Source organism: Bos indicus, chromosome 16 (assembly GCF_029378745.1).
Source record: "Bos indicus isolate NIAB-ARS_2022 breed Sahiwal x Tharparkar chromosome 16, NIAB-ARS_B.indTharparkar_mat_pri_1.0, whole genome shotgun sequence".
Lineage (NCBI taxonomy): Eukaryota > Metazoa > Chordata > Mammalia > Artiodactyla > Bovidae > Bos > Bos indicus.
Window position 1 is genome coordinate 34,384,041 of NC_091775.1, and position 18,290 is coordinate 34,402,330.

General features: G+C 37.1%; 1 protein-coding gene across 6 annotated transcripts in view; it reads left to right on the top strand.

The window, feature by feature from the left end:
* AKT3 (AKT serine/threonine kinase 3) overlaps window positions 1–18,290 on the top strand; it is a 281,775-nt gene that overhangs the window by 125,216 nt on the left and 138,269 nt on the right. For 4 of the 6 annotated variants that reach the window (XR_011560999.1, XM_070768863.1, XM_070768861.1 and 1 more), the window contains one exon: window positions 13,766–13,891. The exons of 1 other annotated variant lie outside the window; for it this stretch is intronic. Coding sequence is in view for 2 of the 5 variants with exons in the window: in XM_070768861.1 (XP_070624962.1) it covers window positions 13,766–13,891 (126 nt within the window). In the remaining 3 variants the exon portion in view is untranslated. Of the gene's footprint in view, window positions 1–13,763; window positions 13,892–18,290 lie in introns of those variants that run through there. One more of the 6 variants, XM_019976103.2, reaches the window with a different exon arrangement.

The window sequence follows — 18,290 nt, forward strand, 5'->3', positions numbered from 1 at the left end:
AATTAGATTGGTTTACAATGGGGATTAGAAAATTACCTAGAAAAGAAAGTTAAGATGATTTTCCTGAGTGTGTGGGTGTGTTTTACTTTTTGTTTCTTTAATAGTGAATATTCAGGTATTCAAAATTATGTGAACTACACTTTTGAATGTATGGTAGCATTCATTGAAATGGAAGCATTATATTCCCCTCAGTTTTATAAATTGAAGCATAGTCACATCTTTAAAATATAGTAAATCAAAAATAATGTACTTTACTAGAAATGCAATTGTTATATATAAATATAAATATACCAAAAGTTGAAATATACTATTATTCCATTTATAAAAGCCTAACACTGTATGTTTTAACATGTCTCTGAATTCAGAATGTTTAAGGTTAAGTGATAATTAACTCATGCAATAAAAAGGTAAAGTGGGAAAGGCCTGATGTCAAAATACTGAGTTGCATGCTTTTGCCTTTGGCTTTTTTGTATGTTGTAACTTTCTCAGGAGATAATTTGAAAGAAACATTGAGATGTTTAGTAGTAAATCCAATGAAGTGCTTGATTTTTTTCCCCCTAGAATTAACTTGATACTAAATTAAGAAAGACTATTTCTGTAACAGAATTATTGGTTTTTAATGGAAGATTTCAGTTGGTAAAGAGTAAATGACATGTAATTCACGATTATCAATAATAATAGGGGATGAAAATAAGATATAAGCAAGGTGAAAAACAAAAATTGAAACTTTATATCCACTAAAAAACAGCACCTACTTTTCTCAACTAATGTGGAACAGTGATAATATATAAATGAAATTAACAAATTTCATTTGAAAATTTTTTTGTTTTTTATCTATTTGTTTTGTTTTTTGAGGGAGGGGATGTTGGTAGCCCATACAGGGGGAAAAACCCTACATTTGACTGTTTAAAATCATTTCCAGCTGTATAGCATTTTAATTCAGTATCTGTATACAGTATACCATTTTGTCCACTCCCCAAGTGCCCACTTCCCCTCGGGTAATGACTGATCTGTTCTGTTTATCTATAAGTTTATTTTTGTTTTATTTTGTTTGTTCATTTTTTTTTTTTTTTTAGTTTGTTTTTTACATTCCACATATGAATGAAATCATATGGTATTTGCCTTTCTCTGACTTATTGCAGTTCAGTGTAATACCTTCAAGGTCTATCCATGTTGTTGCTAATAGCAGGATTTCATATTTTATTTATGGCTGAGTATTAGATTGAAGGCAAAAGGAGAAGAGGGTGGCAGAGGATGAGATGATTGGATAGCATCATGACTCAATGGACATGAACTTGGGTAAATTCTGGGAGATTTAGGGACAGGGAGGCCTGGCATTTTGCAGCCCATGAGGTTGCAAAGAGTCAGATACAACTTGACAACTGAACAACAGCAAATCGTTCCACTGTGGGCTTCCTTGGTGGCACAGTGGTAACGAATCCACCTGCCAATGCAGGAGACGTAAAAGACGCAGATTTGATCCCTGGGTCAGAAAGATTGAGCGACTGACTGAGCATTATTCCATTGTATATATTGTGATATATACAGAATTATTCCATTGTATATATTGTGATACACACACACATGCCTGCTTGCTAAGTTGCTTCAGTTGTGTCCGACTCTTTGTGACCCCATGGACCACAGCCTGTCAGGCTCCTCTGTCCATGGGATTCTCCAAGTCAAGAATACTGAAGTGGGTGGCCATTCGCTTCTCCAGGGGCTCTTCCCAACCCGGGGATCAAACCTGTGTCTCCTGCATTGGCAGGCAGATTCTTTACCACTGAGCCATCAAGGATGCCCTGTGCATGCATGCATGCTCTGTTGCTTCAGTCATGTCTGATTCTTTGTGACCCCATGGACCATAGCCCACGAGGCTCCTCTGTCTGTGGGATTCTCCAGTCAAGAATACTGGAGTGCGTTGCTATGCCCTCCTCCGGAGGATCTTCCCAACCCAGGGATCGAACCAGCGACTCATATGTCTCCTGATTGTAGGTGGATTCTTTACTACTGAGCCACTGAGGAAGCCCCGAGGGAAGCCCTACAATGAGCCAGATGTTCTGTGTGCATTACAAATACCAATTTATTTCTTCTTCACTACTGTTGTCCCCACTTTCCTAAAGAGGAAGCTGAGACACAGAGAGATTAAACAGCATGCCCAAAGGCACACAACTAGAGTGACAGAGTTGGCGTTTGAACTCCTGTGTGTACTCTGTAAAATGCTGGCCTGTTTTGAAAGCTTGAGTAGCAGGGCAGAGTAGAATTTTGTCAATTGCATTAGATATTTATTCAAATCTCAACTTTGTCCTATACTTGTTACTAGTGTCTCAGAGCCTCAGCATGGCTATCTGTGTCAAGTTAGGATGCCATCACAACAGTCTCTGCATGCCTATAGGAACAGATCTCTTGTGCCTAATACCTGAGCACAGTGCTTGGCTCAGGATATTCAAGCGTCCTTGCCTGCCTTACACTCACCACTTAGAACTGTGATGCGAGTCTCAGTAAGTGTATCACCTAGAGAAAGCAAAGGAGAGAAGAGAGAACTTACAAAAGCCCATGGATTCACCCTCAGAATAATAGTTTGTGATTTGATGCAGTGCAATTTTTGGGTCCCCTGCTATTGGAAGTAGGCTTCTAAGGTGATTCAGTGGTAAAGAATCTGCCTGCCAGTGCAGGAGATGCAAGAGATGCAGGTTCAATTCCTGGGTCAGGAAGATTTTCTGGAGAAGGAAATGACAACCCACTCCAGTTTTCTTGCCTGGAAAATTCCATGGACAGAGGAGCCTGCCAGGCTACAGTCCATGGGGTTGCAAAGAGTCAGACCCAACTGAGTGAGCTCACATGTGTGTAGGTTTTAGGTTACATGCTATGCTATTGAAAGGTTCCTATAGGAGTCTCTCCGTTGGCAAGAATCTAAGATAAAACCTGATTCTATTTTGTTGAGTTTTGTTCTATAAGGCAGTGATTTTAATACAGGGGTGGGAAGGTTGAATCACATGAGGGTTTTTTCAGATGACACAGCCCTCCTCCTGATGAGCAAGCATGATGGCCTTCTCTGCCAGCTCCCCATCCCTGCCACAGAGAGGCACTGTTATTGTCTACTCTGTCCATCAGGTGTGTTACCACAGAAAAATGGATTGAGCTATGCAGGGTTGTGTTATAGTGGGGTTTCCATTTGAAAGAGCTCTTCTGACATGAATGTAGTCCCTGTTCTGCATAGTGGTAGGTTTATTCATCCATTCAGTTAGTGGAAAATGCCAGCCTTCTCCGTGGGATGTGCCGGTGGTACATGTAAGTAGGTTTGCAAATGGGCTCAGTACTTCCATGTTTGAAATTCATTACGGTTGTTTACTGCAGTGCAAGATATTACATTGGTTTTAATATGTAGAGAATATGATGTGGTGAAATGGAAAATACATACAGTAAGGAAATTGTAAAAAGTTCCAATGAAGCCTTTTTTAAATTGGTCCATTTCTTTGAAATAGTTAAAAATTCTTTTGGCCCTCACTACTCTTGTTAAAATACTGCAAGAATGACTGTATGTTTAATGTAGTGTGTGGAGTTGGAGTCTTTTTCCTATAATGCAGAAAGCAGATTAAAAAGAAGGCTTTTTTTGCTTTTGCAATCTACAAGGGCGTAAATGTAAGCAAAATAATAATTTAGCTTACATTTAACCCAGCAGGAAGCTGAGTACAGATTGAGTAATTCTCCACAACATATCTACTGCTATGTAAACTAATCTCACGGTTTATTCTTCATTAAACTGCCAAGATGCTATTTTTCTGTTGGCTAGTTTGTATATGTGCTTTGTTTTCTCTCTCTCCCCCCCATTTTCCTTGCTTTTCTCTCACATTAAAACTTTATACTATAACTCTATTAAGATATTCTTGGGTTTATAAGAATAATAAGCATCACATTTTTGGCTTACAGTGTAATGTTTCCTAAAAACAAAGGGAGCCAGGATTTGATTAACTAATTTACAGAATACTATGAAACAAGTACCAGACTGTTAAAGGTAGATGGTAATTGTGCAATTTTCTGGGTAACAAAAGAAAATTATAAAGTAGACTAAGTAGTGGCAGACTTGGCATTCTGAGATCTTAGAGAAGCTGGCATTCCAACATCTTGTGGTATTCAGTGCTTAGGTACTTTTCCTCATGATTGCTTCAGCTTCAAAGCAAAACATGGACCTCAGCCTTCTTTAGGAAGTAGATATGAAAACTACACTTAATATAAAAATGACAAGTTCATGCATTATGCAGTGGAAGAAAAATTTCTTGACTATAGTATACTTTGAAAATAATCATGAAGGAGCATATGTGGTAAAACAGGAATGTGGGTACATCTGGAAAACATTTAAGGCATCTTGGAGGCAGGATGCAGAATCACCAAAATTGTAAACATCTTCCATCTGGCCAGTTAGAGTGGTAACGTTGACCAGTACCAGAACAGACAAATCTCTCATGTGACCTCGTGAGATAGCCAGGCAACCTGGGTGAGATGATCATAAAGATAATGAATGCTTTGCAATACGACCTCATTAATCAATACCATATAGAAAATTATGAGAGAAAAAGATACTTCATCGATCAATACTATACAGAACATAATGAGAGAAAAAGACAAGCCTTGAAATGTGAAAGACTAAGGTGTTGTTATATGTTATGCTGGATGGAGGTTGTATCAATAACTATATAACTGTGTGCTTCTCTGCTTGTATTGTCATGAGGCTTCAAAGAGGAAGGGGCCTCATTTTGAATTAACACAGCTGCAAACCTGGATTAGCACAGTTCTTTTGCGAAATGTTCAGGGACCATATGCTGCTCCTAGTCTCTTCCTCACAGTGATGCTTCAGACAGCAAATACTGAGCACCTTTTTGAACGGGCACTTAGGTTGCTAATTGGAAATTACCAAGACATAGCAGGTGTTACCGTCCCTTGCTTTGACCTGCTGGAGCCTTAAAAATGATTATAGATACGGAAGAAGTTTTCATTTTGAATTTTAATTGCTCAATCACCTGCTTTTCTCTAGCTCTTCCCACAGCTGCCTACTAAAAGCCACCTGAGGGCAGGCACTAAGCCTGTATCATTCATTGCTGCATTCTCAGTGCTTTTGTTTTTAGTAAGCGTTTTGACACTAAGTATTTCTGAATGAGTTGATCTATTAGAAGCCCATTTCCCCCAGTGTTAAATAAAAATGTTTAAAGAACCTTGTTCTTTGATTTGGAATGCTCATTGGCCAGTAGCTTTAAACTCAGAACAACTGAGCTGGGCAGGAGTCATTAATTTCTTCCCAAATGGCCCAATGGTAAAGAATCCTCCTACCAAGCAGGAGCCATAGGAGACAGGGGTTTGATCCCTGGGTCAGGAAGATTCCCCTGGAGGAGGAAGTGGCAAACCCACTCCATTATTTTTGCCAGGATAATCTCATGGACAGAGGAGCCTGACAGGCTACCGGCCGTGGGTTCACAAAGAGTCTGATGTGACTGAGCACAGAGAGATGCAGACAGAGGCACATTTTGCAGATATCACCTAATTTCCGGAGTCTGACAACATCCAGAGCTGGTTAATAGCTGTGTGTTGAAGAGAGTACATAGAGACACCATAGAATCTAACAGTTTTAATTTGCTCAAGGGCAAAAAGAAAGAATATCCTTGAAAAGGGCTTAATGAAAAGGGGAAAGATAACGTAAAAATTTAGGTTTGCAGGAGAAGGAAATAGTCACCATATGTAAGTGCAAGAGCATTTTCATTTATTAACATTTCAGATTGTCCCTCGTTGAAAAATTGTTATGCTAGCTCATTGCAGTGTAGGTAATATTAAAAAATTCTCTAAGATTATTTTCAAGACATCTATGAAATGGGATGATGATAATTTCAGTGAGAGAAATATTTCTTCTACTCCCTCAGGGACAGAAATAGGGCTTTTTTTCTTAGAACTAATTGGAATGTGATACTTGGATCTGCTATGTAAAAACGTAACAGGCAATTTTAAGAACTGCAAATATTATGTTTATCATCATGCATTTCTTCAGTAACTATATTTAGTTGTATTTACAATATAGCACACTATTATGAATTATATATTCAGTATTTGTTTGTTTATAGTGCTAATATTTATTTATGAAAATCCACTAGTGGAAAAAAGATTCTGCTGTGTTTTCTTTTAGGTAGCTCATATGCGTAAATTTGGTTGGCATCTGTCAACAAGCAGCAGAATATTTATAATATTGTGAACCCTAAAATTAAATAAATTTTACACTGAAATTAACATTAAACTTCTTTTGGTCTTAGGTAAAAACTGACTCATGAAGACTTTTATTTAAGACTAATAGTTTCTTAAATTTATGTACATCTATTTTTATTGAAAGCTGTCATTTTTTGGCTTAAAGCACTTCTTTGAAATTCTTAAAATATTTGTATTTTCATGATACTGTGCCCTATGTTTGTCATTTAATAAAAACAATTCAGAGAGACCTAAGACTTTGGCTTTTTTCTTTGGAAGAGTAGTTACTTCTGTGATATCCTGTCCCTATCTTAAAAAAGAAGTGAACGTATTAAATTAGTATTGTGTTTTGACCCTGGATAACTTTTTTTATTTCTTTAGATAGGATTTGCTTTATATACCTGAAACTAAGGAGACTTTTTTCTGTTGGTGAAGTAAATTTATTGCTGATTGCTGCCTGTTGCCTCAGTTATGTAAATACGCCTGAATAAGTGCTGTATTGATTAGTAGACTATTTAATGTGAGGTTGTAGCTGAATTGTAAATGATACTACAATAAATGATTGTGGCTTCATTTAATAATAGCAATAATAATCTAACACTTGCCATATGTCAGAGAATGTTATAAGTCCTTTTTATGTCCTTTCAAACCCTTTAGGTAGGCACTGATTCTCATTTTTCAGGTGAGGAAACTAAGCTTTATGATGAGTCAAAACAGTAATGTCTCTTTTCTGACATTCATGTGAGAATGCCTTCAGCCTCTTTGTTATTAGTAGCAAATGACTAGCTTTTGAAGCTTCTGTTATAACAAGCATGAGTGACCATTGGTATTTTTAAAACCTGTATCACCTGTATCTGTTACAGAAACCAGAATTTCAATTTATTTTTAAGAGATTACAAAAAGTAAATTATTAAGTAGGGTAAGAATGTTGGCAAAAGCCCAGAATCTAAAATCATAACTAAGTAAAACTGAACTCCAGTAAACAGCGTCTTCCAACCCTGCATTTCATAAGTAGGATTCTGTTTTTATCAGAGTGGTGTGGATTTTCCCCTCTGTATGTGTAAAGTATTAACTTTGAGTCTCTGTAACACTTATGCCAATAACTTAATCAATAGGGTTTTATTGTTTTTTGTTTCAGTTTTCGGTTTTTTGTTTGTTTCTGTAAACAAGCCTTTACAAGCCTTTGGTTGTAGTGTTGAGAAGCTTCATTTGTTTTTTAGGTATGCGTAACAAATTACAGAAAGTTGGGTGGGTTTAAACAACAGACTTTTATTTTCTGATTGTTCTGGAGGCCAGAAGTTAGAATTAATATATCGGCAGGTGTAAGCAGTGGTTATAAGTTAGAATCTAGGTGTAAACCTTCCTGTAAAGGCTTTAGAGGAGAATCCATTTCTTGCCTCTTCCAGCTTCTGTGTCTTCAGTTAGTCCTTTACTTGTGGTGCATCATTCCAATCTCTGTCTCTTTTTTTCTCACTGCCTCTTCCCCTTCTCTATGTGTCAAACCTTCTTCTGCTTCACTGTTAGAGATACTTGTAATTGGATTTAGGGCTTACCCGGATAGTCTAGGATGGGCCTTCCCAGGTGGCTCAGTGGTAAAGAATCTGCCTGCCAATGCAGGAGACATGGGAGATGCAGTTTTGATCCCTTGGCTGGGAAGATCTCCTTGAGGAGGAAATGGCAATCCACTCCAGTATTCTTGCCTGGGAAATTCCATGGACAGAGGAGCCTGGCTGGCCACAAAGTTGGACGTGATTGAGCACACATGCGCGGATTGTCCAGGATGAGTTTCTCTTTTGAAAAGCCCCACTTCTCAAATCCTTACCTTAATAACCTCTTTTGCCAAAGAAAGTAATATTCCCAGTTTCCAGGGATTCTTGTTCAGTCACAGTTGTGTCTGACTCTGTGACGCCATGGACTGCAGCACGCCAGGCCTCTCTGTCCTTCACTGTCTCTGGAGTTTGCCCAAGTTCATGTTCATTGCATCAGTGATGCCATCCAGCCGTCTCACCCTCTGATGCCCTCTTCTCCTTCTGCCCTCGATCTTTCCCAGCACCAGGGACTTTTCCAGCGAGTTGTCCATTCTCATCAAATGACCAAAATAGTAGAGCTGGAGCTTCAGCTTCAGCATCAGTCCTTCCAGTGAATATTCAGGGTTGATCTCCCTTAAGATTGACTGGTTTGATCTCCTTGCTGTCCCAGGGACTTTCAGAAGTCTTCTCAGCACCACAGTTTGAAGGCATCAGTCTTTGGCATTCTGCCTTCTTTACTCTCCAGCTCTCACAACCGTGTATGTGACCACTGGGAAGACCATAGCCTTGACTATATGGACCTTTGTCAGCAGAATAACGTCTCTGCTTTTCAACACAAGGTCTAGGTTTGTCACCGCTTTCCTTCCAAGAAGCAGTCATCTTCTGATTTTATGGCTGCTTCCGCCTTTTTATTAAATATTGAGTTTTAAGCCGGCTCTTTCACTCTCCTTCACCTTCAAGAGACTCTTTAGTTCCTCTTCTCATTCTGCCATTAGAGTCATATCATCAAGATATCTGAGGTTTTTGATGTTTTTCTCGCCTATCGTGATTCTGGCTTTTAACTCATCCAGCCCGGCATTTCTCATGATGTGCCCAGAGTATAAGTTAAGCAAACACGGTGACAGTAGTCAGCCCTGTCTTACTCCTTTCTCAGTCTTGAACCAATCAGTTGTTCCATACAAGGTTCTAACTGTTGCTTCTTGACCCGCATACAGGTTTCTCAGGAGACAGGTAAGATGGTCTGGTATTCCCAGGTAAGAGCTTTGCATTATGTGTCATGATCAGTACTGTCAAAGGCTTTAGCGTAGTTAATGAAACAGATAGATGTTTTTCCAGGGATTAGGGTGTATACATATATTTTGGGTTCACCATTCAGTCTACTACAGAAGTCAAAATATCAGAAACTTTGTTAGAAAATATGTTTTGGTATTGGTAACAGCATACTTCAAAATACACAAAGCCTCCAGCCAACGAGTATGAATGAATTGGAAACACCCATTAAGGCAGATAGAAAGTTGTGATAGACATCTTGTCCAGGTGTGACTGTGGTGCTTGCTGAAGGTTAATCATGACAGTGCATACACATTTTGAATCTATACTGATGGGTATCTGTTGAACAGTTTCTTCAGAAGACTTGGTACTCCATAAATGCTGCTGCTTTATTTAACAAGACTTTTTCCTCATTATAACCAGGCTGTCTTTTAAATTGGTTGATATCTATGGGCTATGAATAAAAAAAGTATGATGCAACTTTGTTTTAATGCAGGAGGTACAAACTTAGGTGTAAATGCTATGTGTAAAAGATAAGATGTGATTAACTTTTGTTGTTGTTTAGTCACCAAGACGTGTCCAACTCTTTTGTGACCCCATGGATTGTACCCCACCAGGTTCCTCTGTCCATGCGATTTCCCAGGCAGGAATACTGAAATGGGCTGCCATTTCCTTCTCCAGGGGATCTTCCTGACCCAAGGATGGAGCCCACGTCTCCTGCGTTGGCAGGTGGATGCTTTACCACTGAGCCACCAGAGAAGCCTTTTATCTTAGTCTGTCTAAAAAAGAATGGTGGCAGAGAGGGTAACTTTATTCTAGGAGCTTACCCTCTATGAAAGCGTGGACTTTTGGCCATATTTTTAGAGCAGGCTTAGATGTGCCTTATTTGAACTCCCACTGCCCAAGCTGAGTCAGTTAAGAAGGTGTTCCGTGAGCAGCTGGTTTTCTTGGGAGTCCCAAGGCTGCAGGAACAGTTCTGCTGCGCTGCCAGTGTGCACGGTGTCTTTCCAAACTGTTGGGAAAAGCTGTAACTTTTAAAAATTCTTTTAAGCTAGGAATATTATCCTTCTTTTGTACTGGGTCTAGTACATAGCAATAAGCTTACTTTTTTGTTTTATTGATACCTTATGAGTTTGTGTCCTCTGTAAGGCCCATTTCTTTAGACCTCTTGGAACTCAAAAATGAATATTTAATTAGACCAACACATCATGCTATTACATGAGCTTTAGTTAAGAATGTTTATAGGAACCTATAATAAAGGATTCGCTTTCAGGAAATAACTCATAACCCTTCTCCAGATTTTAGTGGGCAACAGAAATCTGGTATAATACTGGAATATAAGCTTTATGAGTTAGAGGCCATTATTTCTGGTCTGCTACTGTGTTCCTAGCACCTAGGATAATTTCTCAGAAAGTCCATTCATATTATGGATGGAAAATGATAAAATGAAAACTACATTCAGGAGTCTTCATTGAAAGTTTGGGATACACTGTTAGCTTAGCATGACAGTACAGTTGTTGGTTAATTGAATTCAAAATTAGTAATAAAATTTTGTCAGAAATACTTAATGTTTATTTAATAAAGAAGGGAAATTTCGACTTCAGTTTTTCTTCTGGGTAAATGACTATCACTCTTTGAGTAATATGTGTCAGGGATGCATAATAGACTTATTTTAAAGAAATTTTTGTTAATCAGAAAACCTGCTATAAGCCACAAAATGTTTTTAATTTCTTAAGATTCGTTTAACAAGAAGATAAAATTTTTGTGGTGATGTTTTGTGTCTTTCATCTACACATGTAAATTCTTAGTGGTTGATAGGAAATTATTCTTAGAATTGAAAACTTGACATTTCTTTTAATTATACATTTTTAAAAGAATGTATTTAGTACTCTTAAAAGATAAGGAGAAATGTTGTGTAAGAAAAAATGATGTTTTCATGATTTTTTTCTTCTTTAAAATTTACAAAATGGATTTGTTTCATTTTATCTTTGGTATAGTTATTAAACTGTTATTATTTAGCTTATCAAAGTTACAGCATTTTGTACCAGTACAAGTTATTGTTTTAAAATAGCATTTGAAATATAAATATAACATCACTGATTAGAGAACATCTAATGATTTTAATTTTTATATAGGAATACTTAAATATGAATAGAAAAATAAAACAATAAGTACAATTAAGAAGGGATCTGTTTGCTTTTTTTAATGAGAACTGTGGGTTTATCATTCTGGTTTTATAAATCTTGCTTGTGTTTATTCACATTAGGGCCGTATTTTTAAGTAAGTTAAAGTTACGAGTGGTGTCAGGTTTCCCTTTTCTTTCCCTTAAGTTTTTCTCGTATGCTTATACACTTGTGGGGGAAGATGTTCATATATACACTTACTCATTTAGTAAGTTATTTTGAGCATCACTAAGTGGCAGGCACTAGATTGGGCCCTTGGAGTGTATAACTTTAAGAAAAATGAACTGACAGTATTTATTTCCATTGGTTAAAACTGAGTTTTAAAGCAAAGAGTACGATTTTGGAGAACATATCTGCTGTCATGAGCTGCAGAGCTTCCCACTGCTTACTTTCCTGATAAGATTTGTAGTGGTACTGAATGTGATTGTGTAGTGAATTGAGTCAGTATTTGGAAGATCAGTATAACTTGGTGGACCAGTGTTTCCTGAATGAACAGTGTGTGCTGTTAGAAAATCATGCAGCGTGTAAAAGATTCATTCGGTGTGAAATACAGACCCAGGGATTTTATATAGCAAAGTACAGGAAGTTCATCGATAGTGGTTTCAAATTCCACACTGCAGGTAACCTTTTAGAAATGACTGCTTGTCAAATGCTGGTGTAGTATCAAAGAAAGACATCCATAACTATCTGAACACTCATCCCTTTTCCAACTACCTATCTTGGCTAGATTTTTTAAAAATATTTCAATCAAAAATATATTACTTTAACAGTTAAGATGTAGGAACAGATATGAAACTCTGACTGTCTTCTTTAAAGCCAAACATTAAAGAGATTTGCAAAGATGTAAAGCAATTCAGCTCTTTACCTTAATTTTTTTGTTTTAGAAAGTAAAACTATTGTCATAAAAATATTAATGTTGCATGCAATGAGTTTATTTTTTTACTGTTAAAGGAAGTAATAAAAATTTAAATTTTCTCCTTTTCAGTTTCCAATACAGTAAATATTATAGTTGTTATCTACATACAGAAAAATTCATTGGCTATATTTAAGTATGAAAAATATTTAAGGGTGTAAAGAGGTCTGAGGTGAAAATTTGGAGAATTGCCGACCCAGAGGAATGATTCCACATCTGAAATACATGTCAGGGGTGAGATTATGGGAGAACTCATATTTTATACTAAGAGACTGATACTAAACAGTAAGGAGAATATTTTTGAGCATAAAAGTGATATCATCAAAGCAGTATATAAGGACATTAGAATTATCTGGAGGTAATAGATGCATTATGATGGAAGGGGGGTGAGTAGAATGGGAGAAAAGTCACAGTGCATTAGCAGAAAGGCAGATGTAAAGTGTTAGAGCATCTTAGGTTGGCTAAATAAGAGAGACTTGTGAAGGCAGTTGGAGAAGGAAATGGCAACCCACTCCAGTATTCATGCCTGGAGAATCCCAGGGACGGGGGAGCCTGGTGGGCTGCCGTTGATGGGGTCGCACAGAGTCAGACACTACTGAAGTGACTTAGCAGTAGCAGCAGCAGTGAAGTCAGTACTGACTTAGCTACTGATGAGAGGGAACAGTCAAATGTTAGGTTTGAGCTCAGATAACTGATGTCAGGAGAAACTGATTTGAAGGGAAAGCTGAACCGCTTTCAAAGTTTTGTAGTTCTGTGATTAAGCACTTGAGATTGAAAAGCCAGATAGAAATATTTGGTAGAGAAGTGAAAGTTGAGACCAGGGAGCCTTCCAGCTCTTACAGTATCATGGAGTGCCTCTGTTGCTTAAAATTAAAAAGAAGGGTGAAGTAAGCAAATGGTGATCTTGATGCTAAAAATTTATATTTTGGTAGCTAGTTGATAGCTTGTATCAAAATCTGATAGAATATACATTTATTGACTATTATGTGCTTGGCACTAACCACGTGTTCTTAGGTCTTACATTTATGTGTATGAATGCGTGTGTGGTTTTTAAGCTCTATTAACCCATGTTCTTTCATTTCCTTGACTTGTTTACAGCATTTGTGCAGTTATTTTCCTTTTAATAATAGAATGTTGTTTAAACAAGTTATGCTCAAGATTTAACAATGAAAATAGACCTTTCCCCTTTCTTTTTAAAAAATGACACGATTAGTTGTGGTACATGGAAGAGAAACGTCTATTTCATGTCCCTCTTATGATAAGTGTTTTTCATCGAAATTCCTTGATACTGTGCGTATGATTTATTTACCAAGGCTTTTTAAGACGACTGAAAATATGCTCTAACAACCATCTGATATGAAAAACTGAACAAAATGTGTACTCAGTTGAATGATTCTCTGAAGAAATAATGGTGCAAATGAATTATCAAAGTGTGAAATCATTAGAAACAAAACATGTTTGGGTTTTTATTGAATCTTAATTGCAGGCTTATGTATTTCCTTTTGTAAGCTAAGTTAAAAGAAAATTGCCTATCTAAATTTTTGGAGGCCAGTGTTGTAGGACATATATTGTACCATAATTTATTTTTTCACATAAAAGCTGCTGTTCATTTTTCCCCCAGCATTAACATGCATGCTTTCCTCATGTAGGAGAATATATAAAAAACTGGAGGCCAAGATATTTCCTTTTGAAGACAGATGGCTCATTCATAGGATATAAAGAGAAACCCCAAGATGTGGATTTACCTTATCCCCTCAACAACTTTTCAGTAGCAAGTAAGTTAATTACAATTGTTGATTCACCTTGTATTTATTTATTTGTATGGCTGTATGTGTCAGATACTTTGAGATATGTGAAAAGCCTATGAAAAAGTTTAGGTTTGTTCTTAACTGCAGATAAATTTTCAGTTTATATAGAATTTCAGTTCCTTAGCATTGGAACTGAAAGATTCCATAGATTATTATAATGTGTGGTCTTATATAATCCAAAATAGTATAATTTTTTCCTAGTTAGAACTTTGTGATAAAAACCATTCCCCAGGTACATACCTCAAGTTTTTCTTTAAAATGTAAACAGAGACCTTTGAACTTGACTGCTGGATTGAACTTGACTGCTGGATTAAACTTGGTTGTAAGATGTTGTAGTTCTTGGTGCACCTCTAATCGAAGTTTCCTGTCATAATCTTAACCCTTTTGATTGATTGTATGATAAGAAACAAGTGATTTGATTGATTGTATGATAAGAAACAAATGATTTATTTATCTTAAACATTATTTTCTGAGAAGATTTTGTTTGTGGTATATTTTTCTTCCTTACAAATATCTAACACTATTTCTTCCTTACAAATTTCTAAATAAGTTGGTAATTTAAACTTATTTAGGAATTATATATTTTCTTGAAAATAGCCAAAAATAAACTGAAAGATGATGATGATGATGGTGATTATAATTGTTATAACCAGACTTTCAGATTGTTTAAATTGCTGATTAATCAATGAAAGGGGTTTTCTGTGTTAATTCAGGAGTAAAACATTTTAAAGCATAATATTAAGTTAAAATAAACTTGCATAAGAGGTAAAGTTTGTGATAAAATCTTTAACTAGACACACCATTCTTAATTTTAATTTTGATTGTATGCTGCTGCTGCTGCTGCTGCTAAGTCGCCTCAGTCGTGTCAGACTTTTTGCACCCCTGTAGACGGCAGCCCACCAGGCTCCCCCGTCCCTGGGATTCTCCAGGCAAGAACACTGGAGTGGGTTGCCATTTCCTTCTCCAATGCATGAAAGTGAAAAGTGAAAATGAAGTCGTTCAATCGTGTCCGACTCTTGGCGACCCCATGGACTGCAGCCTACCAGGCTCCTCCGTCCATGGGATTTTCCAGGCAAGAGTACTGGAGTGGGGTGCCGTTGCCTTCTCCATTGATTGTATGCAGTTATCTATTAGTCATGATTTGGAAAGATATGAGGGAAAATTGAAGCAAAAATCAGTTAAAAAATATAGCAGCATCAGAAAATCCAAAATGATAAAAATCCTCGAATGTTATACACGTGATTTTATCATTATATAGTGCCACAGTCTTTTTTTGGGGGGGGATACTTTCAGTTTTTTTAAACAATAAGGTAGGACAATAAACCAAAAAGTTTGTGAAATCATTTTAACTAAAAAAAAAACCTCCTGTTTATGTAAGTGGATTTTTCCATAGGGAGTTTCATTTTTTAAAAAGTGAAGATACCGTTATATTTGTGTATTAAGAAAAGAATTTTTTCTCCACCAAAATGGCTCATTAGATACTTATGGCTTTCTCTCAGTAGAAAATTATTTTAAAAATCCTGTTGTCAATTGAAATAATACCTTATATTTTGTATTGACTTATGAATACATTTTCTTTCTAAAGACATTTTGGGCAAGTGTTTGGTTTAAAGTGATAGAAATTGGCTTTTAAAACATTAGCAGTGTACATTATCATATCTGACCTAAAGCCAGTGTGGTTTCTTAGTTTGTCTATTTTACTAGCAAATGCTATTACTGGTTTGTCTGAAATAATTTATAAAGTACAGAACTCCTGTATCTGCTGATCAAAATGCAGCATTTTTTGACCTTATGAAATTTCACACCCCAACAAGTTTTAAAGACATACTGTATGTCACAGTCTGCCAACATCTGCTCCAACACTTCCACTGGCAGAGGCTGAAATAAATGCTGCACTCTTGAGGAGAGAACCTATTTAGTGACTGACAGTCAGCTTATCCATGAAATCAATATTAGTTGGCATCTGTAATCTTTACTTGAATAGTCAAGTAGTTGTGGATAGTTAATAAGCGAAGTTATAGACCAGCTCGTTAATTTCAGGAAACATGTTAATAACATGCATCTTACAACAAACTGTTTTAAACTGATTGTTTTTAACGCCTGACTTATCGCAGTCATAAGTTTGCAATAATTTGTTTTTGTCAAAGTCGTGTCTGACTGCAACCCCATGGACTATACAGTCCATGGAATTCTCCAGGCCAGAATACTGGAGTGGGTAGCCTTTCCCTTCTCCAGGGGATCTTCGCAATCCAGGGATTGAACCCAGGTCTCCTGCATTGCAGGCAGATTCTTTAGTAGCTGAGCCACAAGGGAAGCCCCAAAATACTGGAGTGGGTAGCCTATCCCTTCTCCAGCAGATCTTCCCGACCCAGGAATCTAACCAGGGTCCCCTACATTGCAGGCAGATTCTTTACCAACTGAGCTATCAGGGAAGCCTCCTTGCAATAATTACCTGAGATAGTAATGTGTAGTGAAAAGGGCCCTAGTTGAAGAAATAGTTCAAATTTAAGCTCTACCAAAAACCATGAGTACGACCTTGGGCAGGTCGTTCTCACAGTCTCTGGTCTTTAGTCCCTTCATCAGCATGGTGAGGACACCTGAATGAATTTGTAAGGTCCCCTTTGTCTCTAGCTTTCTGTGATTCTGTGAGGGAAGTTTGAGCAGGCCATTGAAGAGTGAATGGGAATGAAATTATTATAAAATAGAGGACAAGAATATTTCAGGCAGAGGGTAACAAGGAATGTTTTCGTGAGGTATTAAGAGAAGGAACAGTAAGAGCCAGAGAGAGTTACTCAGTAGTCTCCCACTGGTTCTAGCTGTCTTCAGCATATGACAGAAAGGAGCCAGGAATACAGGGTGCAGCATACTCAGGTATGTTGGGAGATGTTATATATAGCTACAGTGTGTCCCCTGTTTTCCCCCTATAATTAAAATATGGTACTTCAAGATTAATCTTTGTGAGTTTTAATGAAACTTTACAAAAATAGGCTTTTTATTTGTATGAAAATAATAAAGTAAGAGAACTAGATGGGACTTGGTATTGATCTTTCCATTCTTCATTAAGTTTCAGATTCCTTTTCTTCTAGTTCAAAATTTCCCCAAAGATGTCTTTATACTAGTTGTTTCTACTTTTCAGTCCACTTCAGTCTAACTTTTTTATTTGCTTGATGAAGCTACTTTCAGTAAGTTCTCCAGTGACCCCTTAACTGCTCAGACTAGGAGACATTTTTTTTAGTTCTTCTTTTCCTGGATTTACATTTGAGGGACATTTTATAGTTTTGATTACTACTTCTTTCTTGGGATGATCTCTCTCATTGTTTTCTAAGATGCTTTTCTTTGCTGGTTTTCTTGGTTGACTTATTGCATGCATTTGGATATCTAACTGGGTTCTGGCCAAGGACTATTCTCACTTTGTACTCTCTTCCTGGATGGTCACATTCACAATTAGGTTTCAATTCCTCCTAGTATACAGCTTGCTCCCACACTTATGTATCTTCAGGGCAGGCCTCTTTTCTGAGCATTAGATTGCTATCTTTACTATATTCAACTGACTACTGGACATCTCTGCCTAGATATTTTTGGAGGCAACAAATCTTAAGCTGAACTGAAGATAATTTGATTAACTTTTCCCCCCGTATTCACTACCTCAGTTCTGTCTTGAGCAGAAACCTGGATCTGTTTCATGCTTTTTCCCCCCTCATATCTTCATCTGACTCCCAGTTTATTTCTAGGCTTTCTGGTCTTGCTTCTTATTTCTTGACCTTCTCTCTAATCTCTAGCATAGGCCCTCATCATCTCTGCTATCGATTTTTAACTATAGATCTCTGCCTGTAGTTTCTACCATTCATATTCTTCCTTCCCATGAATGTCAAAGTGATCTTTCTAAAATTAAATCCTAACTATGCTGCTAACCTGTGAAAGCCCGGCCCTAGATCTTCATTTTATCCTGCTGGATAAAGTCCAGATTCCTTAATATATCACACAAAGATCTCATCCTGGCCTCTGCTTTCAGCTCTTTGCTCATGTCTCTTCCGCTGTCCATTTACACTTTGGCAGTACTGAACTGTTTGTAATTTTCTGTATAAACTATGTAGCATTTTTACTCTGAGCCTTTATGCTATTCCCTCTGTCTTCTATTTGCTGGAATAATATTTTTCTTTCATCCTTTAAGACAGTTCAGATTTAAATCCCCAGCCTCATTCCTTGGTAAATTCTTCCTTTCTGTCCTTCACAAAGCTGTTATCTTTTGTTGTTAATCACGTTTCTTGGTTGTCTTGTTCATGTGTATGTCTCATCCAGTGAACTGTGAGTTATTTTAGGGGAAAGAGCCTAGTATTATAAGATCTTTATATCATATATCATAGTG